Source organism: Pseudonaja textilis, chromosome 3, assembly GCF_049901715.1.
Source record: "Pseudonaja textilis isolate UNSWEBS1 chromosome 3, rPseTex1.2, whole genome shotgun sequence".
Lineage (NCBI taxonomy): Eukaryota > Metazoa > Chordata > Lepidosauria > Squamata > Elapidae > Pseudonaja > Pseudonaja textilis.
Genome location: NC_141992.1, coordinates 18,180,443 through 18,208,162, shown reverse-complemented (window position 1 = coordinate 18,208,162; position 27,720 = coordinate 18,180,443). Strand labels below are relative to the sequence as shown.

At 35.6% G+C, this 27,720-nt stretch overlaps 1 protein-coding gene across 2 annotated transcripts in view; it reads left to right on the top strand.

Moving 5' to 3' along the window:
- Positions 1–27,720, top strand: part of DOK5 (docking protein 5) — a 62,138-nt gene that overhangs the window by 11,742 nt on the left and 22,676 nt on the right. For both annotated transcript variants that reach the window (XM_087928980.1, XM_026697296.2), the window contains exon 2: positions 19,541–19,648. In XM_087928980.1, the coding sequence (XP_087785106.1) occupies positions 19,541–19,648 (108 nt within the window). The remainder of the gene's footprint in view (positions 1–19,540; positions 19,649–27,720) is intronic.

The window sequence follows — 27,720 nt, the reverse complement described above, 5'->3', positions numbered from 1 at the left end:
AACTGCTGCACCACCATCGTATGTTCCCTTCTTAGTATTCCAATGCCTTGCCTTTTCCAGATATTTGCACCCATGGATGCCTTTAATCCTTCTTCCCACATTACCTCCTTTGACATTAATGCAGATGCTTTCTATTTTTTTTTCCTTGAAAAAAACATCAACATCATTGTGATGCCACTGTAATCAAAGTAAAAGGGAATAGGTTGGTTTCCCCTCCCAACACACACACACATTTTTACAAACCACAGCCAGAAAAGAATGAATGAATGTCAAAGAATACACATATGACAGACTGATCTGATTTCTATGTTAGTAATAAAAAGAGTGAATTAATTCAGAATTTTATAGAAGTCCTTTTTAAAAGAATATACAGAGATAAAACCGGCAAAAAATGCTAAGGAGGAACTCCTATAATGTGAAGGTATAACTCTTTCTGTGATGCAATTTGTCAAATTTCTTTACAACCAATTCTTTTTTAAAAAACTTAGCCCACGTTTGAAGTCAAGAAACAATCATCTTTTTGAGTTTTATATATCCATAAAGATTCACAGACCCAAGACTTGATTTGTGGTAAGGCTAGGAAAATGCTGATTTACTCCAGATTGTGCAATCTGATCAACCATCCAAATTCAGAATAGAATTTATTAAAACAAAGCATTGCTTGTCCCTAACGTGGGTGAAATGCAAAATAACAAAAAACTATTTTACTTTTTCCAGCAGAACGGAACAAAACATGCAAGCTAATTAGGTAATAATGACAGGATCAAAATTGCCAGCTTTGATTAAAATCAATGTAGAGGTTTCCAAGTTGCAAATTTCTGAATTGGGAAATAAAAATGCCTGTTAATTTAGGCTGTTTTGACATAGAAATTGATGAAATTTATAATGATGATAGCTTTTTTTCAAGATCACTGTGCCAGATTTCTCTTTCACTCCCTCCCTCATCCCCCTCACATACACACATAGACACATAACATGGACACACACACAAGATACAAATGAGATAGTTTCAGGGATTGCTATACAGTTGGGAAAGATGTATGCAAAGTATGGTAATATTTTTCAGTGAATAGTATTCTGCTTACTGCATTGTAAATTCATTTATACTCTAAACATACATTAAAGGAAATTGCATATTATAGGAATAGCAATCTATTTGTCCAATTATTGTTGAATTTTAAGAATTTTCTTCTATTGAACAATTCTTCTATGGAATGAAGTCAGATGGTATGAAAATAACAAAAGTTGCAATAAAACTGCCACCTTATATGCTGAAGAAAACCATTTACTAATATTAGTCAAATGGGAAATAGGTTACCTATTCATTACTAGCGACATGATATCCATACTTAAAAATAGAGAAATGTATGTATTGCACCTTCTTTCAGTTACTCAATTTTACCATTTGTCCCTTTAATTCCTATTTATACGGTGTCCTATGCCTGAAACATTGCAGGGTATTCTATTAAAAGTAGAAAAATCAGTTTCTGAGTAAGTTTTAAAAAATAGAAGTTATAAAAGAAGTCTTGCTCATATGACCTATTGAAATCAGAAGCAATGGAAGTAATACTTCCTATGTTCTTGTGTGAGAATTTATGTTGATCTCATTACCGGAACAAACAGCTTAGAAGCTGATTGGATTTCCATTCCAAGAAAAGATTGAGCAGGAATTTCTCAGGAAGACATTAAGTGTGTACGGTAGTATATAATCTTAGGACATATTTTTGGATCAGACGACAGGATTTAAATTGAACCAGGTCTCACTAGGGAACAGACAATACAAACCAAGAAAGAATGGTAATCCTGAGCATCTACAGTTCCCCACTAAGTTGTTATTACATCCTCAAATTAGTCTTCAGATAAGAATACCTCATATATGTGCAATTAAAAAAAAAAATCTGATGTATGACTTTAAAGCCCATCATTGCTCAATGGTGCCCTCTAAACTGGACTTCTAAAATTTCCAATTAGTTTGGCCAGCTAGGAATTCTTGGTGTTGAAGGCCATGCATATTATTGAACCCCCCAGTACAGGTAATCCTCGACTTATGACCATAACTGAGCCCAACATTTCTGTGGCTAAACAAGACAGTTTGTTAAGTGACTTTTGCCACATTTAGAAACTTTCTTACCACAGTTGTGAACCACTGCAATCGTTAAGTTAGTTACTTAAGTGAACCTGGCTTCCCCATTGAATTTGCTTATCAGAAGCTTGTAAAATGGGATCACATGACCCCAGGATATTACAATCATTATAAATATAAGCCAGTTGCCAAGCATCTGAATTTTGATTGTGTGACCATGGAGACGCTGCAACAATCATACGTGTGAAAAATGAACATATGTCAATTTTTTCAGTGATGTTCTAACTTCGAACTAAATGAAATGTTTTTCCTCCCAAATTTTATTGATTTTTTATAAATTATATTTCTTAATAAACATCATATTGTCTCAGTATTTAATTTGCTTAACAATTCTGATTATATTCTTAATCTCCACCCTTTTTTTCCAACCACTGGTAAAATAGATTCCATGTTTGATAGTATTCTGTGTCTTCTTTCTGCTTAATTTTCAGTGTCAATCTATCCATTTCTGCACAGTCTAGTATCTTCTTAATTATCTCTTCATCTCATTGTGTTTCTTCATTTTTCCAATACTGTGCAAATATAATCCTCACTGTTGTTATAACATGTAATATTAAATACATACTTTTCTTATCTAATTTTTCTGATATTATACCTAATAAAAACAGTTCAGGTTAAAAATCCACATGATTTCCTATCATCTTTTCTAACCACCTGTGCATCTTTGCCCAATATTTTTTTGTTTTAGCACAAAGTTAAGGACTACCTGTTACTGGTTCAAAAGGGTTTCATGGTCACCAGTACTGAAAACTCCTGAGAGATCAAAGATGGATGCACCACTGCCATCCTGGCTCTGTCACATGTCATCTAACAAGCATGATCAAAGCTGTCTTCTGACCAGTGGTGGGATTCAATTTTTTTTACTACCGGTTCTGTGGGCATGGCTTGGTGGGCATGACAGGGGAAGGATACTGTAAAATTTCTATTCCCATCCCACTCCAGGGGAAGGATACTGCAAAATCTCCATTCCCACTAACCTATTTTCCAGCTCTGTTCTCCTGTGCAGGGCAACAAAAGAAGACTCAGCTGATCAGCTGGGACTTGCGAGGCAGAGAATAGATGGGGGCAGGGCCAGTCAGAGGTAGTATTTGCTAGTTCTCCAAACTACTCAAATTTTCCGCTACCGGTTCTCCAGGACTGGTCAGAATCTGATGAATACCACCTCTGCTTCTGACCTGAAAACTAACTGAAAGCATTCTAGAGAAATCTATTTCATCAGAGTTTTCATGAGCTGCATACTGACTAGTTTTTGAACAATCTTCCCCCTAAAGGCTGGGGACAGATTAATAGTTATGGAAAACATTTGGATCCAAAGGCACCCCTTTTAGGGGTGGGGAGTCAGATGGGCATATCAATTCAATCAGTCAATCATCATCATGGCTGGGAGCACCACTCTTTCCATCTAAGAGGATGACGTTAATGTACTTTTGACTTGTTCATAATTGCTATCCACTTCTTATCTCCCAGTCATGTTTGGTTCTAAATTACAAAATCCATCCATGCTTGAGCTATTGAATATCTTGCCCTGACAGATTGTCTGTGTTATTAAAGAACTGAGTCATTTTTTTAAAAAAAGTTGCAGTACTGGAAGCTTAATCAATAACAGGAAGCATGTTGACTCAACTGTGTTTTCTGGATCTTTTTTTTCTTTTATGAAAAATTTTTTTTATTGTTTTTTTAGACAAACATAGACAAATACATAAAAACATCAAGCCATCTTCCACATATATACACACAATGTGTCGGTTGGTTTACAAATTGTTTTGTGCATACACTTCATAGTCATCACTTACAATTTCATTGTATATGTTCTCACATTGTCAATCAAATATTATGAAATACATTAATATTGTTGTTAATCAATCATTTGACTATACTATTATTCATTCATGTTTTACAAAATAATCCATATATTACTTGATTTATTTTATGACAATTCATATTATCATCCCAAGTCTATCCTATAATTATATTGTAGTTATGATAAAAAAATGCATCTTTATATATTCCTTATATTCTAAAAATCTACATATTTCATTACCATGTTTTATTGTCTAACCATTGATAAAGTAAATCCCAAATCTTACAAAATTGTTTATCTTCTTGTTCTCTGATTTCAAATGTCAATCTACTCATTTCAGCACATTCCATTATTTTCTTAATAACTTCCTCCTGCATTGGTATTTTCTCATTTTTCCAGTTTTTAGCAAATACAATCCTAGGTGCTGTCAATACATTTACAATCAAATACTTCAATTCCTTACTGTATATATACTATATATTTCAGGTAAAATTCCCAATAAAAGTATCTCTGGTTTTAGGTCTATGTGTTTAATTGTCATTTTTTCCAACCACGTGTGGATTTTAGTCCAATATCTTTTAGCATCCGCACACGTCTACCACATATGGTAATATGAGCCAGGTGTCTGATGACATTTCCAACATTTTTCAGATTTATTCTTGAACATTCTTGCTATTCTTGCTGGGGGGAAGTGCCACCTGTAAAACATCTTATACAAATTTTCTTTATATGCTGTTGACATTGTCATTTTATAATTTTGAGACAACAATTTTTGTCATTTCTCTATCAATCCCATATCCAAAATATTTCCCCAAGCAATCATTGTTTCTTTGACTTGTTCTTCTTCTAGCTTAATTTCTAATAAATATCCATACAGTTTTTTACTCACCTTTTCATCAGTACCTGTCAAAATCTTATCTAAATCAGTCAATTTATCATAGAAACCCTCTGTTTTAGAATCTTTATCATATCTTGAATGTATTTGTGCATATGAAAACCAATTCATCTTTATACCTTGTTCCTCTAGTTTTTGCATAGATTTAAGTTCACCCTTTTCATTCAAAATTTCACCATATCTAACTGTTTGTTCCTTTTTATATATTATAGGATAAGAAAAAGCTTCAATAGTCGATAGCCAGACTGGAATTTTCAAATAACATTGCCTCTTAATCTTCTCCCAATTTAACCACAGAGCCTCCCGTATATAATGTCTTCTGAAGTACCCCTGTGTTTTAGTTCCTTGGTACCATAGGAAGGCAAGCCAACCCAACAACAGATTATGTCCTTCTAATGTCAACTATCCAGTATTTCTTAATGTTCTCCATTCCTTGACCCACATCAAATTTGTAGTTTGGTAGTACAATTCCCAATTAGGCAAACCAAATCCTCCTCTTATTCTAGTATCTTGCAAGAGTTTTAGTTTTATTCTCACTTTTTTACCTTTCCATATATTTTTCAACACAATTTTATTTAAATCTTCAAAATAATCTTTTCCAAGCCTAATTGGAATTGTTTGGAACAAATATAAAATTCTGGGTAATATATTCATCTTGATTGTTGATATTCTCCCTATTAATGATAATTGTACGTTTTCCCATTTCACCAGATCTAGCGCTATCTGCTGTTTAAGTTTGATATAATTATTCTCTTTTAATGTACTACATCTTGCTGTCAAATGTATCCCCAAGTACTTGATCTTATTTGTGACCTGAATTTTCAAAACATCCACCAATTCTTCCTTTTGTCTTGGTAACAAATTCTTTGTCAAAATCTTTGTTTTGTCTTCATTTATTTTCAAACCAGCCACCTTTCCATATACCTCTATCTTTTCTATCAATTTTAATGCTGTTTCTAGTGGGTCTTCTAAAATGAAAACCAGATCATCTGCAAATGTTTGCAATTTAAATTCTTCCTTTTTAATTTTCATCCCTTTTATATCCTTTTCTTCTCTAATATTTCTATTTAGTACTTCCAAGGTTAACACAAACAACAAAGGTGACAGTGGGCACCCTTGTCTTGTTCCTTTTCTTATATCACTAGAATCCGTCAATTCTCCCTCTATCATTACCTTTGCCATTTGCTTATAATATATAGCTTCTATTGCATGGATAATTTTTTTACCAAAGCCCATCTGTTCCAGCTGTAATAACATAAATCACCAATTCACATTGTTAAAGGCCTTCTGTGCATCTAAAAATATCAAAGCCATTTGTTTTTCAGGGTGTCCCTCATAATATTCCAAAGTGTCCAAAATTACTCTCATATTGTCTTTAATTTGTCTCTTTGGCAGAAATCAATTTTGATTGGGGTGAATAAAGTTATTTAAGTATTTTTTGAGTCTTTCTGCCAATATTGAAGCAACATTTTTGTAGTCTGAGTTTAGTAGGGAAATAGGTCTATAATTCTTAATGGGTCGGTGTCCTCTTTTGGGACAAGTGTAATATAAGTTTCTGGCCATGATTTGGGTATCCTCTTCTTTAACATAACTTCATTTATAACTTCTAACAATGGGAGATTCAACGATTCTTGTAATGTCTTGTAAAATTCCACTGGAAGTCCATCTGGGCCTGGTGCCTTTCCATTATTTTGCTTCTTAAGTGCTTCAGTTAACTCCATCATTGTTATATTGCTTTCTAATATTATTTCAATCTCTTTAGGTATCTGGGGTAGGTTAGCATTCTATAAGTACTGTTTAACTCTTTCATCATCAATATTCTCTTGTGTGTATAGTCTCCCATAGTAATCTCATATGATTCTTCTTCTTCTCTTTCGTTCCATAGCAAGCTTGGCCTTGATCATCTATTAATTGCAATATTTTCCTTGATTCTCTCTCCTTTCTCAGTTTATATGCTAACCATCTACCTGGTTTATTTGCATCTTCAAAATAGTTCTGCTTCACACCGCTGATTTTCTGTGGTAGTTCTTCTTTTTCCATTAATCCCATTTATGTTTAGTTATATCCATTTTTAATTTAATTTCCTTTTTCTGTGGTGTTTTCTGTAACTCTTTTTCAAGTCCTTTATACTGATCCTATAATGTCTTAGAGGCTAGTCTTTTTGTAATATTTCTTTTCCTTGTATAGTCTATTATCAAGCCTCTGGCATATGCCTTCATTGTATCCCACACATTCTGCATTGATATGTCTTCTTTTTTATTTTCTTTAAAGAAAAAAGCCAGTTCTTTCTCGATTCTCTGTATAAAGTCTTTTTCTTTTAGTATGTTATTATTTAACATCCATCTAGATCTCCTTCTTTGTCCTTTCCATTTTATTGTCATTGGGTTATGATCTGCCCAAGTACTTGTTTCAATGTTTATTTCTTGGAGATTAGCGATCAATTCTGTTGACATCCATATCATATCTATTCTGGACCATGATGAATGTCTGTTTGAATAGAAAGTGTACTGTTTAGTCTTAGCATTTTTTTCTCTCCATGCATCTTTTAAGTTTATTTCATCTATCAATTTAAAAAAGGATTTCGGGAGAGTCTTTCTGCTTTGTTTTGTTGTTTTCTGTGTTGTATAGTCCAATTTATTGTCTACTATTCCATTAAAGTCTCCCATCATAATGATATTAACATAGTCCAGTTCACTTATTTTCATATGTAATTTTCTATAAAATTCTTCTTGATTTTCATTCAGAGCATATCAGGAGTGTTTTCATATTGTTGTCCATTATTTCCACCATTAAGAGTCTTCCATCTTCATCCGTATGGATCAATTTCACTGGGATAATATCTTTGATGTATAAAACCACTCCTCTTTTCTTGCATTGTGTCAAAGAAGTAAATATTTTCTCTAGCTTTGGCTGTATCAACAGTTGTTCATATTGCTTTTTAATATGTACTTCTTGTAGGCAGATTATATCAAATTTTAATTTCTCTAATTTATGGAAAGTTTTTCTTCTTTTAACAGCTGAATTAAGTCCATTTATATTAATTATAATCAATTTTTTCTCTTCCATGATTATACTTTATAAGTAGGTTTGCAGCTCTCGTAGAACTTGGTTCTCATTGTTCTCTAGCTTCCACCTTTCTGCCTACTGCACCTTCTTTTTCAATCACTGCTTGGCAGTCCTCTTGGAATTCAACTGGCATTTTTTCTTCTGTCTCCTCTTCTTTCCCTCTGAAGTATTCTGTGTAAAATAATTCTGCTTTCTCGAATGAGTCAATTCTGTGCCTCTGTTCCTGCCATGTGAACATTAAACCTGGAATCAACCATCTATAATTCTCCTCTTTTTTTAAGTAGGATTTTAGTCAGGAATCAGTACTTTCTTCTCATCTCTCTCATTCTTCTGGGTACTTGTTTCAGGACCACAATCTTCTTATCTTTATATTTCAACATTTTCTCTCTTGCCACCTGCAATATTTGCATTTTAATAGCTTTCTTTGTAAATCTAATGTGAACTTCTCTTGGTAGATTATTTCTCATTGCGTATCTTGTGAAGACTCGAAAGTCCTCATCTATCCATCCATCATCTTCTCTTTAGTTATTTCCAGAGCTTCAGACAAGATTTCTATCATTATCTCAGCCACGTTTTGTCCCTTTTCTTCCTCTATGTTTTGGAATCTGAGATAAAATTCTGATCTGCATCTCCCATCTCAGCATCCCACTTTTATCTTGTTCAAGTAGAGTTAATCTGCCATCAATATCTCCAATCTTCTTATCTCTTTGTTTATTTTCTTCAATTTTTTGGAATCTCTCATCATACTTCATCGTCATTTGTTGAATATTCTCCACCTTTTCATCAGTTTTTTCTGTTCTCTTTTCAATATTCTCTGTTCTTGCTTGTATGTTTTGAATTCCTTGCATTATCATCTGCAGTGTCGCCTTTTCTTGTTCTTTTTCTTGTTGTAACATCATCTGTATTGAGCGTTGTCCTCTGGATGGTAAAGAGGAAGAAGTAGGAATTGAGGAACCAGCCGCTGTTAGTTTTCCTGCTCATTTCAAATGATTCAAAATCTTCAGGTTCTTCTAGACCTTAATCCACTCATGTAATGACCAATTGTAATTCCAAGTCAAAATAGTGCAAAAAAGGAAGCAGGATAAAAGAAGAGTTTCTTCAGGTTCTTGTACACCTTAATTCAATCAATTGATTAAATAGCAGGAAACCCCCTATTTAATTATCCAAGGCTTTTTGTTAAGTTTTATAACTCTCTTCTCTAGAGTGTTATCATCTTTTTTTCTGTAAACTTCAACACCAGACTCCAAATACTGATAGAAACCCAGAGGAGCACCTGCAATAATACTCTCCCATGTTATTTCCTCTATCTTATCAAACAGGCTCAAAGTCCTTGAAAAGAAACCTGAATTCTTTCTCAGCTTTGTCTGATCAAAAAAAGAAAAAAGAAAAAAAGAAAAAAGAAAAAGAAAGAGAGAGAAACAATATTTCTAAGCCTCTAGTTGGCAGTGTTACAAAATTTCCTCTGCTTTCACTTTCCCCCTCCTTTTCCAAACAAAATGTAATGTAATGAAAATTAATTAAAAAGGAAAAAAGACTTAGAAGAAAAGGCTGAAAGCCTAAAATATTATAAAGACAAAAAGGAGAAAAGACAACAAAGAAAAAGTAAGGTAAAAAAGAAAACCAGTCTAGTTTCAAGTTCAATGTAAAAAATCATGTATTAAGAGTCCAGCAATAAAAAAAGAAAACATTAATTTGACTTCCTGTTTAAAATTGCCGCTTAATCACTTCTGTCTGAGATTTTACAAATTCTTTCTTTTCCTTAGGGTGTCCTTTCAAATCTTAAAACAAAGAAAAAACTCTCACCAAACTGGCACACTTTCTCTTTCCATTATCTTCCGTTTCGGAGCTGTCCCAACTTCAGCAGCTTTAATGGCTGCCTCTTTGCTGCTGGCAAAAAGAGCTTCTCCTGGATCTACCAGGGACTTTGCAGTATCCCTGGGATCGACAGGATGCTCTCTTTACATTCACTATCTCTTCAGGACGGTTTAATTCTGTTTGGACCATCCAGGAGCAAAGATATCGGCGGCAAATCTCAGACCTTCAAGATCACACGCCATATTGTCATGCCAGCTCTGCCCTCCCCCGGGTCTTTGTTGTTATAGACTTAGACAATGTACAATAAACTTTACTCATCCACGTTTTGTTTGGAATTAAAACAAAATGGATGTTAGTGAAGGGAGTCAGAACATATTTGTAGCCTATGGAATTGTTGAATGATTGATTTTGTGCCACCAGGTAGATGTTGACTTAGTGACTACACAATACACAAGTATCAAGGATAATCTGCTCTTACTTAATTACAGTCATATAGCTTCAGGGACCTCCCAGGTCTTCTAGTCCAGCAGCCTGCTCAAGACAGAAAACCTTATACTATAGGTGTCAAACTTGATTTCATTGAGGGCCTCATCAGGGTTGTGTTTGACCTTGGGTGGCCAGGGTGGGTGTGGCCAGCTCAATGTCACTCGTATTGGGGTGCCTGTGGTGGCTCGAGTGCTCTGCCAGCAAAAATGGGCTCCCAAGCTCTGTTTTTGGCTGTGATGGCCTCCTGAACTCTTTGCCAGTGAAAATGGAGCTCAGGAGGGCTTCCCATGGCCTTCCTGAGCTCCATTTTCACTTGCAGAGGCACCATGGGTTGGTCCTTTGCTGTTTCCAGGGCAGCCTCATGGGCCAGATCTACGTACTCTATGGGCCAGATCTGGCCCCTGGCCCTTGAGTTTGATATCTCTGCCTTATACCATCCTTCTCAAACAATTGTACAATCTATTGTACATCCATCACTGCTACAGTTGAGTCCTTCCACCTTCCTAGCACTTGTTTTCTTCTTCTCTTTCCTTCCTCTGTTCCAAATATTACAGATTTCTCAAGAAAGTCAGGCCTTTGCATAATGTGTTCAAAATACAGTGATCCAAGTCTGCTCATTTTTGCCTCAAAAAAGAACTCTGGATTGATTTATTCTGTGTTTGTATTCTTTTTCCATGGCATTCTCAGGAGTCTTCTCCAAAACCAAACATCAAAAATGTCAGTACTCTTTCCATTCTGTTTCTTCAAAATCCAAGGGACAACTGTCAGACTACAGAATAAAAATTTCAGACTAAAAGTTACTTCAGATGTAGAATAATTCTCTCTCTCCCCACCTTCCCTCTCTATCTATCTATCTATCTATCTATCTATCTATCTATCTATCTATCTATCTATCTATCCATCTATCCATCTATCCATCTATCATCTATCTATTTTATATCTGTCTGTCATCTGTCTGTCTCTCTCCACCTGTAGTTCATATAAGTGATATACATTATTTACTCCACATGAATCTTGCATACAAGACTTTATGGAAATATTTTCATCATTGCAGTGATGGAGTTACTGTAGCAACCTCTTTGATCTTATGGGTGAATGATGGGTGCCTCAGAATATACGACTCCTTAATTCTCTATTTTTCTCATGTGGCAAATTGTGACAAATCAAATGGTTAAAATTTATTTTATTTTTTACACTTTTGAGCATCATCATATTTCTGTAGAGGTTGTAAAAATGTAATATCTGCACTTTGGAAATGTGTTTAACAAACACATTTAGAGCAGCAGGAGGGTTATAACAGTGTCGTGTTTAATGAATTTCAGGCATATTTGACTAAAGTAGATAAGTATCACAACATCTTATTATGGATTGGTTTAACTATAGTGTTAATAATGAAAATTGTTGGATGTTGATGGTGATTTGTAGAGGAATAGAAATGCATTTTGTTGCAGCAACAACCTTCATTTTATCAAGATAATCCCAAGTAATGTCTAAAACTGTCTCCTCTATCCTGGTTTCTTCTAAAGGACTAATACCTCATCTCTAGACTCTCAACTATTTCAACATATCTGAAGAAAAGGCTTCCCCGGGCTACAGAGGCCTTCTGGAGACCAGAAATAGGCCCATTTTCAGCCTTCCAGAGCCTCCAGGAGGCCCATTTTTCAACTTCTCTGAGCCTCAATGCAGGTCTTGTACTTACCTGGGATCCAAAATGGGCCATGTGGGGACTTCTGGGAGGGGCAAGGCAGGATGGATGGGGCCAGCCAAGGGTGGGATTTGTCAATTCAGCAAACCGGTCATAAAATGGCCATAAAATTAACTACAGGTTCACCCAAACTGGGGCAAATCGATAGCAGCCCACTCCTGCTCATCCCTGGAATAAAAAAAACCCTACATGTACGTATAATTTTTTGTTTGTTTGTTCCCCAGTATCTCCAATAAAGACTCACACCTCTAGGGATTAAAAATGCTCTTTTGTCTGCCCAAGAACCTTCACAGAACACAAAAAAAACTTATTTTAGGACAGTGTTTTTTCAAACTTGAAAACTTTTAAGATGCGTGAACATCAATTCCCAGAATTCTCCAGCCAGCGTGTCCACATATCTTAAAGTTGTCAAGTCTGAAACACACTGGTTTAGAATATATGGTACTGCCATCTCATTTCTTGATGTATTTTGGGAAGGTCATAAGAAAGGATGTTAAGCAAAGATTCTGATATATTCTTTATCTCTGGAGGGGCTAATCTATTGAACTGAGACTTGTGAAACTTAGGGTCAATAAGGCTGTCAACTATGGAAGTCATTGGATGTCCTTGAACCAGAGACTTCCAACCTAATCGATCTCACAAGGTTGCTATTTTGGGAGTAGTTGGAGTTGAGTGTGATATGCACATTGCCCTGAGCTGAATGAAAAGCTGTTATATAAATCTAATGAGCAGATTAATTTGTACCTTATGATTCTTGACTCTTGACAAATGTATCTTTTCTTTTATGTATACTGAGAGCATTTGCACCAAGACAAATTCCTTGTGTGTTCAATCACACTTGACCAATGAAGAATTCTATTCTATTAATTCATGAATGATCTTACTCAGTTCTTAAAGACTGACTCATAATAAATATGTAAAAAGGGGCAAGGAAAGAGAAGGAAAAACAGACATAAAGAAGAAAGGAAAAGAAAGAGACCCGAGTGAGCCAGAATTATTTTTTTTTAACAAGACCTAAGTTTAAAACAGAGCCACTTGAATTCCATTATAAACATTTAGCCTTTTAACCCCATTTAAGTTTATTTTTGACTGTCAGGTCTAGATGTTCTCCTGTCTGGACTGTATTGTGTAATAAAGTTTAAATTTTCCAGCACATGAATTTGAAACAATCATAATAGTTCCCAATATCTGTAAATTTTAACCATGCTGTAATTTTCTAGATGGGTACAATAAATCTCCCACTTAAATTAAGATATGAAAAAAGGAAGCTGAGTTAATAGCCCACAAAATATATTAATCAGAACGTAGCTATTTCTAATGCTTGCTACAATTTTTGTGAAAGGTCGAAACCTTGCAAAGTTATTCTTACAATTATTCTGAACCTTGGAGAAGGAAGCATTAAGAACAGATGTGTAATTTTTCTCTACAGGCCACTTATAGTTTATAAATAGACAGAAACCACACTCCAGAAAGAAATTTAATTTTATTGAATTTTTTATTTATATTCCATCTTTATCATTTTGATAAATAATTCAAATCTGGGCTGAGCAAGAGAGAGACTTGCCCAAAGTCACCCAGCTGGCTTTCATGCCTAAGATAGGCGTAGAACTCATGGTCACTCATGCCCTAGTCACTTCCCATCTTGACTATTGCAATGCACTGTACAAGGGGCTGCCCTTGAAGAGCATCTGGAAGCTCCAGTTGATGCAAAATGCAGCAGCCCACATTGTTTTGTGCAGACTTTGGTGTGCACATATATCACCTCTCCTAAGGGAGCTGCATTGATTTCTGATTTGCTTCCAGGTGCAATTCAAGGTGTTGGTTGTCACCTTTAAAGCCCTTCATGACTTGGGACCAAGTTATCTGAGGGACTGTCTCTTGCTGGTCACATCTACCCAACCCAACAGAGCAGGGAGGCAAGGAATGTCTCCATCTCCTAGGGAGATACACCTGGTGTGACCGAGAAGTAGGGCCTTCTCCGTGGTGGCTCCCTCTCTGCAACAACATTCCCCCAGAGATTAGAACACCCCCCACTCTAGCATTCTTCCAGAAGACACTGAAGACCTGATTCTGCCAGCGGGCCTTGGGAACTCAGAGCAGGGTGGAGATCATTAAATGGCTCTTATGATGTGTTGTCGCCAGGGCGTGGCATGGGGGCTTATTTTACAATATATGATTCTCTCTTTTATTAGTTTTATTGCTTTTTATATGATGCTTTTATATTCTTGTAAGCCACTTTGAGTTGCCATGTGCAAATAGGCGGCAATATAAATTTCCTAAATAAATAAATAACTCATAGTTTTCAGCTTGATGTCTTAACCACTACACCACCTGCCTTTAATGGACATGCCATGAGTTCCGTTATAGGAGAAGCAGTTTGAATGTCTTCATTCACCATCACAAACAAGGTCACAAACTCTACTGTTTCTTTCCAGAAGTATCACAACACACTGAATGGTTATTTGCATGGTCCACGGCTTTCATAGGCAAATTTTAAAATAAGAAAATTCAGTTAGAAAAATAGTACATTTTATCAGATTGTTTGTGTGGAATACATTTTTGCTGAAAGGGGCAAACCCGCATTTACCAGATGGATCTTCTGTTAATTTTTTTTGTATTGGACAGAGTTGTGTGTGTCAGGAGAAATTTAACATGAATGATCAATATGAAATAACTACATTAAGGGTGCTTTGCACCTGTAAAGAGAATGAATGAAAACCAGATTGCAAAACAAATATCTGAAGGAAGACTCAGTAATTTGAAAGGGAAGGTAAGATTTAAAAAAAAAAAGTCCTGGTCGGTTGGAGTTGACAAAGTCCTCAAAAAAAGATAGATACTCAATACGAAGAGCAAAAGGCAATATCAAATCTGGGTATGGATGTGATAGAAGATAGGATGAATGGAAAGGATAAAAAGTAGGGACTATTATGATGAATGGTGTTGGCATAAATTTAGGTTTCCTTTTTATCTCCTTTTGACTCACTTTTCCTTTGCTCACTATTTTTTATTATTTTTATTACTTTTTTGTGTGCTTCGGAAAACATTGCTTACACAAAGAAGGTAGATAATTGATATATATATATATATATAGATAGATAGATAGATAGATAGATAGATAGATAGATAGATAGATAGGAGAGAGAGAGAGAGAGATTTAAAAATACTGGAAGGCCCATAGTTCTGAGCAGAGAGAAATATCTGCATGAATGAAAAGACATAATATCAGAGAAAAACAACAACAGAGGGTCTTTGATCATCCAAACCAGTAGAGATGCATTTTTGATATATCAATGGTAGTTCAGTTGCATAAGGCATGCCCAATGATCTGTGAATGAAAGGACAAACCAGCCCAATCCATATTTCAGTCTCACCCAATGTAGTCTTTTGGCACTAGATCCCTAGCGCTAGTACTTAGTGCCCATGGCAGCAATTAGAACAGAAAATAGATTTCTCAATGTGAACTGAGTGCCCCAAATGAAAATTTTAAAGTAAAAATAATACAACTGTTTGCATTGTTAAAGAGTTGCCTTATCAGGGAGGTGGGTGGCATACCAATCAATCAATAAAAATAATGAACATTAAAAATGAAGGAAGGCACAGGAACAAATGACTCACTCATTCCTACCTCCATTTGAAACCTGTTTCAACTAGAAGTATCTAAACTAAGACCACAGTCAGATAATGTACCAACATATAGCATAGCTTAACTACATGCTATGTAAAAGTAGCATTTTTTTTGTCTCCTGCTATGTTTTAAAGTAATATTATCACAAATCTGTACAACATTTTTATTTGAAATGACCTTGTATCATTATTTTGAAGGACAGCATAGTGAATTTTTATATTATAACATATAGACACGGAGAGACACACATGTACCCATGTATTAAAATGGTAAAATTACCTTTCTTTGGTCATTTCCTGCAAGACCGCTGTTATTCCAGTGAGATGAAAACTCTTTCCAATGAGATTCAAATGAAAAAAGATCACTGAAGAATCCTGTGATAGAAAGTCCAGCCCTAGTTGATATTAACCAATGCCTCCTGTATGTATGGCTAAGCAAATTATGTCACAATAAACAAACTCAGTTCACAAAGGGCTTTCTTGGATTTTTGGAGGCATTTGTCATCGCTCAGAGTGCAGATGTCAGCTTTGGAAGCCATATTGAGATTCAATGCTCCCATGCTGCTACAAGCCTGAGAAAGTGGGAGGGGGCGATTCAATTGAGTAGCTCTAAGTAGACAAAATAAAATTCTTTTGTTAGTTCAAGGTCATTGAGTATGGCGCAGAATGAAATAAGGACCTGACTTTAGGACGGATTGTGATTGGACCATGCAATGTGATGATGGCCAAGGGGGGATGGATTTGTAGTTTTGAATATATACTTTCAGATTCAGGATTCCACAGATGTTCCAGTTTACTATCCAAATCAAGGTACCTTTGTCTGTCTCAGAGTTATTGATTGGAATGGAGGGTTGCTGGAACACTAACAGCAGAAATGTTTAAGGCGGAATAGAACGGAACAGAGCAGAGCAGAACAATAAAATAAAATAAGAGTTGGAAGGGACCTTAGAGGTCTTCTAATCCAACCCCCTGCTTAGGCAGGAAACCCTACACCACTTCAGACAAATAGTTGTCCAATATCTTCTTAAAAACTTCCAGTATTGGAGCATTCACAACTTCTGGAGGCAAGTTGTTCCCCTGATTAATTGTTCTAACTGTCAGGAAATTTCTCCTTAGTTCTAAGTTGCTTCTCTCCTTGATTAGTTTCCACCCATTGCTTCTTGTCCTGCCTTCAGGTGCTTTAGAAGATGAGAAACTTAATTCTATTGTAGAGCACAATTAAGACCTATTGTTAGAATCTACTAATTGTCTTTCCCCCTTACATTTCCAGTGTTTTAAAGTGCCATTAGGTGAGCTTTCTTAGTTATTGGCAGCTTGTTTAAGCAGATGTTGAGCTGAAGTTGTAAGTGCCTGTCTGGGGCTGGTGGAAATGACCCAACCTCATTTACTTCTGGCATTCCTTCAGATATTTGATCCTCCTTGTTTGGAACAAACAGCTACCGCTTAGCTTCTTGGCTGTTAAAAACCTGCCTTAATAGTTGCCATATGCTTGGGATCAATAGAGAAAAGTGAAGCCCTTGCTATTCCTTGGCTTTAATGAAAGTAGCAAATTAATCATTTTGAAGAATCAGCACTCCGGGATACATTAAGCCCCCTTTGTCCTTATGCATGTTTTTCTGCAATCTTTAGACACAACAATAACAACAAAAATGAAATCCAGACAATGCATTTCATTGATCTCTCTAAATAGTGATATTGCTCTCATTTTTCTCTTGATCACAGGTTATGTTTTGTAGTAGAATGAATGTGACTTTTGGGGATGCCCCAGTAATCTAGCTTCCTTCCTTCCTCCCTCCCTCCCTCCCTTCCCATCCTAGTGAGAAGTGTAGGAATGGTGAAAGGATTTTTTTCTGCTTTTTGGAACAGGGATAAGATCATGATTTTCCAAGGCAGGGATTTTAGTGATACTCTTGGATTGATAAGATGCATTTTATATATCTACCTAAGTATATGGTTTATAGCTTGACTCAGTAGGTGGATCCAGCTAGTTGTGATTTATGAAAGACAGAGCACAAAGTTGGACAAGGTGTGGCCTTTCTTATGTAGTTGAATTCTTACGTTATTATCCATTGTACATTAAATTGTCAGGATTTGAAAATCAACACCATAATGTTACTTCCAAGATTAGTGGAAAGCAATGTGAACAATGGTTAATTCCAATATCTGCCCAGGTGTTGAGACAGAGAAGATTTTTTTTCTAGGGCGCTTCCTGGAGAAGCTATAGCTGCCTTGCATGCAAAAGATCGATGTTGCATTTTTGAGCCTTGATATTTTCCCCAAAGGAAAATAAAATAGTAGATTAAATTTGAAGATCCTCTCCTCCCAATACATTTTTTAGAATACATCCCAAACAATCGGTGCTCTGGGATGAGACTTCCTGCTTGATGCTCTGACAACAGTTTTATCACCTGAATGGCTTGTCAAAGACAGTAGCTTAAAAAAAGGGGGGGGGGGGGAATGAGAGCCTCTATTGAGCTGTGTTCTTCAAACAGCTTCATTTACCCACATTCAGTTGGGCAGAAAGACATAAACAGATGCTCTGATTAATTGCGGTGAATGGATATGATAGCACTCACGGAAACAATAATGTAATTAATTAACAACAGTTTAATTGTTAAACATCTAATCTTTAATGTGGCATGTTTACAAAATTTGAAACCTTTTTGCCATTACTTTGACTGTAGTAAATTGAATCAAAAAATGGTTTGATTGCATACGTCCTAGTTAAACGAGGGAAACACTGAAAACTGAACTTTAATCTTGTAGCCATCAAATTTCTGTTCCAGAGATTCCATCCACCCACCTATAATTTTTAAGAAATTACAAGTCTTACAAAAAGTCTTACACTTATAAATATGAGGTTCTTATTGATGCACTGCCTTCTAAAAGTGCAGCAGGACAAGTTGTTGCCAAGGAAATGAATTTTAACCAAAAACAAGCCTGATTGTATTTACAACATAACAACTGTATGTTAATAACTGTTGCTGTTTTGAAGTGTGAAATAGTAGACTCTCTGTAGCTACAAGTCCTGCATTTTTAGCTTATAAATGTTGAATCATTTATGTCCATTCCAGTTGGCTCAGAACTTTATTGGTACCGGATTTAGTTCTCCTAGTTTGTTAGGCCCCCAAACCAAGAAAGACATGAGTGATTATTTCAAACTGAATTCTTCATTGGTTGACACCTATAGACAGATTCTTGCCAGACTAAACAGTCTATTATTTGCATCTGCCATATACTCTGAGAACTATTAGGGAGGAACTTTCTTCACCTTCCTTCTCCCACACAAGATATCTTAACTGAGTTATCCTTATCCTCATTTGTCTGGAATACACCCCCTATCTCCTAGGAATCCAGCCTGCTGCATTCTATCACATCATATGGAATCAGAAGTTCCTGCCTTCTGTAAAGTAAACAGAGTAAAGTTTGGTCCTTTAAAAGAAAATCTATTAACCATAGTAGGTCAGTACATTTATCAAGACTGAACAGAGCAAAGAAGAGCAGAGCTCTTCATCAGACAAGATAAAATAAAGAGCTGGGAAGAATCCAAAAACTCAGCTAGGTGTTTCAATGATAAACTCTCCATTGAGATTTTGGAGATTATATGCTAAATGTAGACTAAATCAGAGGTAGTGGTTGTCATTATATGATTACAACTGATTTACATGGTCAATGAATAAAAGTTAAGCTTATCCTGAGAGACAGTTCCCATTTATCTTCTAACATTCCAACATATTGCAACTAGGATATATAAATATTTACAGTTATCAAAATCTTTAGTTATCAAAATCTTCAGTTATCAAAAGATGTTGTTTGTGATGTTTAATTGCTGAGATACATCCCAAAATAATTGACCTTCAACTGTCCTAGAATTAGTGAGACAAATTGCATAGACCTAATTTTAAATCCTGGATAGGTATGTAGAGATGTTTATGAGTGTATATTTGTCATAAAATCATTGTCATACAAGTCATGGGGAAGTATGTTTTTGTATGTTTTTCATAGATTTATCAGAGATGTTGGCTAGTCTTCAAGAAAGCATCCAGCAAAGGGCCCAGAAGAATGGAGAAATTTTCAGATGAACGTGCTGCATACTTCAGATGTTATCACAAGGTAAGAAGAGTTAAAGAGTTGGATGAGATGCTTCTCCCGCAGTTTCATGCTGTGATGAAAATCTTATGCAAATTATTTAAATTGGTCTTTTGTGCCAAATCATCTAAAGACATAAAGCGTTTACTGACATTTAAAGAGAATTAAAGTTGGGATTGATCTGATTTTATTACCACTTAATCTAGGGATGTCTCTGTGGAGACAAAGGAAAGGTATTTGTATTCCTTGCCCCAGCTTAATCATATTACCTATACCTATATAGAAACTAGAGTCATTTGGTAGAATTAGATGTTACAGAAATTTGATAAAGGTTAAAAAATATTATGGCATACAAGCTTAATAGTCTTCAGCCCTTCTAGTTAAATGTTAATATAATCAATGTACTAAAGAGTGCCCCTACCCTCAAAAAAGAGATGAAAATCTGTTGGAGTTCAATACATATTCCATGGTTTGTCAAATGATAGATGTTATAATGTTAACACCTTGAAGTTTCTTTATTATTGAGGGAATTTATAACAAAATATTTAATAGTCTTGCTTCAGATTTTGGGATGTTGGAATGGTGGTATGAATTTATTTGGGAAAGTGGATGATAACATGCCTAGTACATTTGATCCAGCTTTTTGAATTCATTATGTATTTTTGGTTCATTTGTGGTATTTTTGGTTCATTCTATTTATAAGGCCACTCATCTTACTATAATGACTCTGGATGGCTGACAATAGTTGCAATATAATGTAACAAAAATTGAACACACGAATTTATAATTGGTGGTTAAGATAAAACAAACATCCATCAACATAGCCATATCCTGGGCTCCAATTGATGCTCTAACCCATATGCCTGGGAACACAGCTCTGCAACATACTACAAATAATTTCATTGCGTGTTAATAGCATAGCATAGCATAGCATAGCATAGTATAGCATAGCATGGAATTCTTTATTTGCCAAGTATGATTGGACACACAAGGAATTTTTCTTGGTGCAAATGCTTTCAGTGTACATAAAAGAAAAGATATATTCATCAAGAGTCAAGAATCATCAGGTACAATACTTAATAATAGTCATAGGGTACAATAAGCAATCAAATCATACTAGGAAACAGTCAATATAAATTGTTAGGATACAAGCAACAAAGTTACAGTCATACAGTCACAAGTGGGAGGGGATGGGTGATAAGGAGTGATGAGAAGATTAATAATTAAGGTGTGTTTGGCACATTTTATTGTACTTCTTATATAGAGAGAGCCATCTTCTTAAGTGACCCACCAGATATGTTCTTCCAGTTGTTACACTTTCCAGCCAAATTACTTATTGACTTTGCTCAGTGAGCATTCTTGGACTTATAGTCCAAATATGAGCAGAAGTGTTAAGGAATTCTACTACAGTGATTAGTTGAATTTTGAGGTTTTGGTAGTTATAGTCAAGTTTGGCTTCAGATTGTTATTGTTATTGCCTAGCCTACTATATGATTTTGAAACAGAGTTCTCATCCTTTCTTTTAACCACCACATATCTAAGAGAAAATGGATCATTTTTAGCATTTTTAATCAGCTGTATAAATCTCCGAGGTTCAGATAAGGTATAAAAAAAGAATACAAGGCCTACTCTGAGAACTTGTGAACTTTCAGAATTGTATTGTCCAATACTTTCTGGAATAAAATTGCTAGATATAACCTGGTTAAATAAATCTTCCTGACCGTTATATCTCCATCTTCCTTGAGCAAGGATTGTCTTCTCTGGGAGCCAAAGAAACATACCTTTTAGGTGCTGTCCTCTTCTTAAGGTACAGCTGTTCATATGGCCCGTTCATGACAGACTTTCAGAAAGTCTCTAATGATTTTGTTCCAGCTCAGGATCTGGGTTGTTGTGATTATTCTGCTTGATCAGGAGTTTGCCTTTTGGTTTTCAGTGCTTGGATTCCTGCTATTATATATGGTAATTTATGATTTTCAGTTTTCATTTTCATTATATTCATGATATTTACCTTGGCTATTTGTGTTATCTTTTTAAACCAATGTTATGAATTTCAGAATGTGTACAACACCCAGTTAAACTGGAATGGCTTATTAGCATTGCAAATTAATAATGATCTCCCTCTCTCTGTCTGAACATCTCTGTCTCTGCCTGTCTGCCTGTCTGTCTGTTTCTCTCTCTCTCTCTGTGTGTGTGTGTGTGTGTGTGTGCGTGTGTAGGATCACATACTCTGTTGGGAAAATATATGTGTAATTCCATGCTGTGCTATGATAACTATACTAGACCTTTACTTATTTTTTAAGCTTTGGCAGTGCAGCTTATTATATTAGAAAAATGGGATTTAGGTGTGGCGTTTAGGAGCCTTGGAGCAAAAAAAGATAAGCTTCTGGTAGCTGATCCATTTTTGTTTGACTTGACAAAACATTTAAGAAATAAAAATCATGTGCAAATTGCATTTGAATCTTTTTAAATTCCCTTAAATTTTCCCCATCTATCTACATTTGCCTGATGCATAATGTGTATAGTATTGATTATTAAAACTATTTGCCATGCTTAGAATCTGAAGAAATAAAAACTTACAGATTTTCAAAACCAAAGATCGGGGGGGTGGGGGGCAGAGAAAAGGCCAAGGATCTATCAGTTCTTAACAGTTCTTCTCAATTTGACTAACATCTGTACACTGTTGTATACAGACCCAATGGTCTGGTCTTTGTTAATTTTCATCATTAAATGTGCCATTTTATATGGAAGAATTTGTGATGTGAAATGCCTCTGCTGGTTACTCCAATTCTTTGTTTCTCTGTACTATGAAAAATATTGAATATGCTGGTTCTTTTCTTTCATGTGTTATGCACCTGCACTTGCTTTGCTGAGGACAAAAATAAAGATGAATTTTAAACCCAATCAACCAATCCTCTTCATTTGTTGGTCTATAGAAATTGGGGAGATCCATCTTTATAGCAATAAAATTTTAGATTGGCACAGAAAGTATGTAGTTTGAAATAACATTAAGTAGATCAATTGTTGAAGCAAATCTTGAATTTTTTTCTCTTTCTCATTCCCATTATTAATACAAAATGTTATTAATACATTAATATTAATACAAAATGTAAGTGGTACAGAATGATGGGGGAATTAGAGCCTGAATAGAGTATCCTGAATTAAGTAATAATTAATCCTTTTCTTCTCTTCTCTCAAAAGGTGATTTTATTTCTTGCTATGCATAACTTCCCAAAATAAATTCTGTCCTGCTCAGAAAGAAAAAAGAAAAACAGTTTCTGAACTCAGAGTTATTAGCCACCCAAAATACCTGTTGCTATGATTGCTTTATATTCTGAGGATAAATTTAATCTAAGAATGTCTGTCTAGGGTATATCACAATATTTCAATAAAAATTAATAATTCTTTAATCTTAACTTTATTAATTTACATTTTTCCTGTGGTCTGGATTTCTGTTGTCTAATACCTGCTGTTATTATTAAGTCTGTTTCTATATTTTGAAATGTTATACTGGGAATTTAATCCAGAAGAAAGCACAGGAGAACCACTTTTGTATAATGGCAAGATATTCCTAGGTATATCTTATATGTCACTAGGAATTGAGCTTGAATTGGAGGTGACTTCATTTTTCTCCCTTTTAACTTGCAATTTAGACTGGTTTTGAAATATTTTGTTAAGTCAGAATAAATACACATCAATTTCCATCAATAACTCAACAGTTTGAGATCTACTGCAGGGTAATGATGGGTGGTGAAAATTGAGCTTGCCATTACTGACAAGACCTAATTATATAATGTTTCTTATGGTCAGATTTAGAATGCTAAAGCTTGAACAACCATTACTGAAGTTATTGAACTTGCTGTTATGTTCCAATAAGCATCACAGATTGAAGTTTGTTTTAATTTTGCAGAGCCAGATCTGATAATTTTGTTCTTATCACCTTAATGATTTATTGCAGTTGTTCAGCTGACTTATGCTTATATCCTTTGGTGATGTTGCAGGCTTACTTATAACTAACACTCTTATTTATAGATATGAGGCCTTGGATGAATTTTTCCATCATCAAGAAGGTCCTGTGAATGGAATGCTTCTTCATCTAATTGTAAACTCTTCCTTGTAAGGAATCCTCATATTGGAAAGGCGTTTTCACTTCAAATTTGACCAATTTAATTTTAAGTTACAAAAATTAGCAGCAGTTTAAGGAGAATTATTAGAAGATTATAGCAGTTACCCTGTGAGAACAGATATTACAGAAGAGAATTCTTATTTGTAACACAGGGTTGAATTGTGGAGTCCTTGATGCTCTCTGAGCTTGGTTTTATTGCAGTCATTTCATTACCAAACTAGGTACTATCAAGACATCACCTAGTTTGTAATGGAATGTCTGCAAGGAAATAATCAAGCTCAAAAAGCACCAAGGACTCCACATATACTACATTTGGGGCTTTCAAATTTAGGGTAAATGTGGGCACCCTAGCCATCAATATTCTGTTTGCACTCTATAGCCCTCTAAGATCAGTGGCAAAATGGCTAGGGTTTTTTTGGGGGGTGGGTGGGGGAGGCTTTTTTCCCTCTTAAAAATGTGAAAGGGATTTCACTAATCCAACTATTACAATATTTACATAATCTAAAAGCCTTCAAGAAAAATAAGCTCATGCTCCACCTTGTGATCTCTATACTCTACCTGACTCTGTGGTTTCTTCCACAAACCCCCAAAACTTTATCCTTAGACTATCTATTATTGACCTCACCCCTTTCCTAAGAGGTCTGTAGGGGGTGTGCATAAGCGCACCAACGTGCCTACCATCCCTGTCCTATTGTTTCTTTTATTTTTTTTTATTTTTCTTATATGTATCCATGTATTCATAACTATGTTTTTACTTACACCTGTTATCTTATAATCGCTTGACAAAATAAATAAATAAATACTATTCTCATAACATTGCGTGTCTAAATGACAAAATTGGGGCTGTTGACCCAAAGAAAGTTGTCTAGGACTGGTAGGTACAGGGAATTGCATACAGGTATATGTGGATAGAGATACATTTTAATAATGTTAAAACTTGCAGTCATTCACCGAAATTAAATGTAGGGATGTTCAGGTATCTCTTTAGGAGTTATCATTGTTTATTAGTCTTTGTTATCTTCTATTATCATTGTGAACAAGTAGCTTAATTGAAATTCAAAACAAACAACAATGTAAAAAGGCTGTTGTTCTTACATCTCACCTGTCAGTTGAGTTCTTTGTTAGAAAGGGTGTTCTAATATGACAAGGCCTCTGTGTTTTCCAGGATTACAATAGTTTGAACTTGGCTTCTCTGAAAACATTCAATGTGACTTCAGACTCCATTCCAGATACCATTGTCTCCTTTGGAATTTTGAATGAATTCTGTATAATCAGTGTCTTGTCTTGGTTCACAGATGTTTGAGGCAAGCTGTTGGGTTCAGAAGATTAATCTTTCTTGATATCTGTAGTATGAAATCAGAATCTTGTTCAGTCTAGATAATAGTCATTGGTGATGAACAATCTTCATTGTCTGCTTTATGAACTGATAAAGTGCAGATGTGGGAGGAAAAAGTAACCCAAAGCAAACACATTTTGCTCTTCAGATGGATGAACTCTGAAGCACTAGATGGGAAGTGAAGCTTGCAAAATGTTTGTTGAAACCCATCGTCCTTCATTTTAAATTTTGGCAGAGCAATTGCTCTTTCTGTATCTGACCTTTAAGGATGAATTGATAATGGGAATAGATTGGGAAACATCTTTTGTATTACATTGTTCCCTCCTAAACCTCATAAAGCCACCATGGGCAGCCAATAGCTCATGTCTCATCAATATCTAGCTACCTTCACAAAGAAATTGAATAGGCAGAATTTCAGCAGGCTGGGGAAAAAGGGGGGGGGGGGAAATGCTGTTACCAAAGACAAAGTATTATAGATAATTAAGAGAGACATAAAGTTAGTTTTCAATAATACATCTAAAAATTGATGTGTGTCTGTCTGTGTAATGTATACATATCACACAGATGGACACACATCCATATATATAGTGGTGATCGATGTAGCAATACTAAGTCACAGTAAGATCAGGAAGGAGTATGAGTAACTGGAGAAGTACCAGGGCATGAAGGAGGAACTATAGAGGATGTGGAAAATAAAGTCGAATGTAGTCCCAATGCTATAGACTGAAATCAGGAATAACAGAAAAACTATTGGAAGGGACCTTGGACATCTAATCCAACCCTCTGCTCAATTTTAGTGTAGTGTAGTGTAGTGTAGTGTAGTGTAGTGTGGTGTACTTTACTTTACTTCACTTCACTTCACTTCACTTCACTCCACTTCACTTCACTGTCATTGCACCTCATAGGGTCACAAGCAGGAGACCCTATATCCTTTCATATAAATGGCTTTCTAATTTTTTCTTAAAAGCCCCCAGCAATGGAGCAGCCACAACCCCTGAAGGCAAACCATTCCACTGGTTAATTCTCCAGAAATTTCTCCTTTGTTCTAGGTTGCTTCTCTCCTTGATTAGTTTCCATCCATTGGTTCTTGTCTTCCTTCTGGTGCTTTGGAAAATAGGTTTTGTGGCAGCCCTTCAAATATTGGACCACTGCTATCATGCCATCCCTAGTCCTTTTCACTAGACTAAACATATCCAATTCCTGCAACCATTCTTCATGCTTTAGCCTCCAGCCCCCCTAATAACCCCCCCTCTCTCTCATTGTGTGTGTGTGTGTGTGTGTGTGTGTGTGTGTGTGATATGTAGATACATAGAGCCTTTCACACATGTACACACACACATACAAGAACTGTGATGTTGTTTCTGGGTTCTACTGAAGCCATTCTCTCAGCCTACCACCACAAAGCCATTTTTGAATTTCATCCTTACAAGTAAAATAAAGGTCTCTGATAGCCTGAATCTTTCCTTCAAAAAAGGAAGTAACCCTTTATTAATTACCTCCTCTGACATTCTCCTCCTAACTCTCTATTTAAAGTTTAACATCCTCTCCCCCCAGTTCCTGTTAATATCTTGTTCTTTCTGGTATCTCAGATTTGGGAAATTTTTTGAGAAGAATTTTGCTAAACTTTATAGGCATGTATAGGTACAAGGCATTTATAGGCACTTATAGGCATAATCAAGAAACTGTTAGCTTATGCATTATAGGTTAATTATGAAACTGAATTATGCCTATTGAAATGTGAAATTAGATTGGAACTTCTTTGGAAGAGACATTAAACAGCTTTAATTCAGTAAATATCATAGCTAAATAATTTTGCTGGGCCAGAATACTTGCCAACCATTTTTCCCCCCTACCCCACTCATTTCCTCTAAATGTTGGAGTATCTTCCTTTTTAGCACTTCATGTGCTATGATTAACAATAATAGCTTTCCTGGCATTTTCAATATGCACGAGCTTCTTTTGGAAAGTAAAGATGTTTTTTTTTTTTAATTAGTCCAAACATTTTGCTTTGCTTTCCAGGCTCATATTCTCTTCTTGCCAAGATGCCGTGACAAGAAAGATGAAAGCAGAAAGAAAGGTTACTATTAAGCCAGGGAAAATTTGCAAGGAAGTAATCATTCACACTGTTGCTTATGGTTTTTCCTAGAGAGAAATTTAAATGTAGGCCAGGCTTTTAGGTAGAAGGAGGCAATTCTTACCTGCTTGGCTTCTGCTTGTTCTGTGGTATATAGAAAGTAAGCACCCACCCACCCTCCTAGAGAATGAAATATTTTGAGGAATATTAAAAAGGTAGGATAGAATATTTCCCATAAAGGAAAAATGGGAAAAAAAAATCTTAAGGGAGGCAGAAATGCAGATTTGGTAATCCATTCAGAAAGACTGGGTCGGACAAAAACTCCAGATAAGCAATTAGGCAAGACAAAATTAGCTCAGACAAACATCTATGATTTGCATTTCGTTTTTTGCCTATAGAGCCAGCTATGACCCATACATGACCCCATAGAAATAAAAAAGGTATAAAAATCCATCCTACTCTCAACTCTATTTTGTCAGCTGTTCCAGCACTGGATGCTGTGTGTGTGTTGGTTCTGTTCGCCAATAAACAAAACCTTTCTTTTCAATCAGCCTCCATCTCAC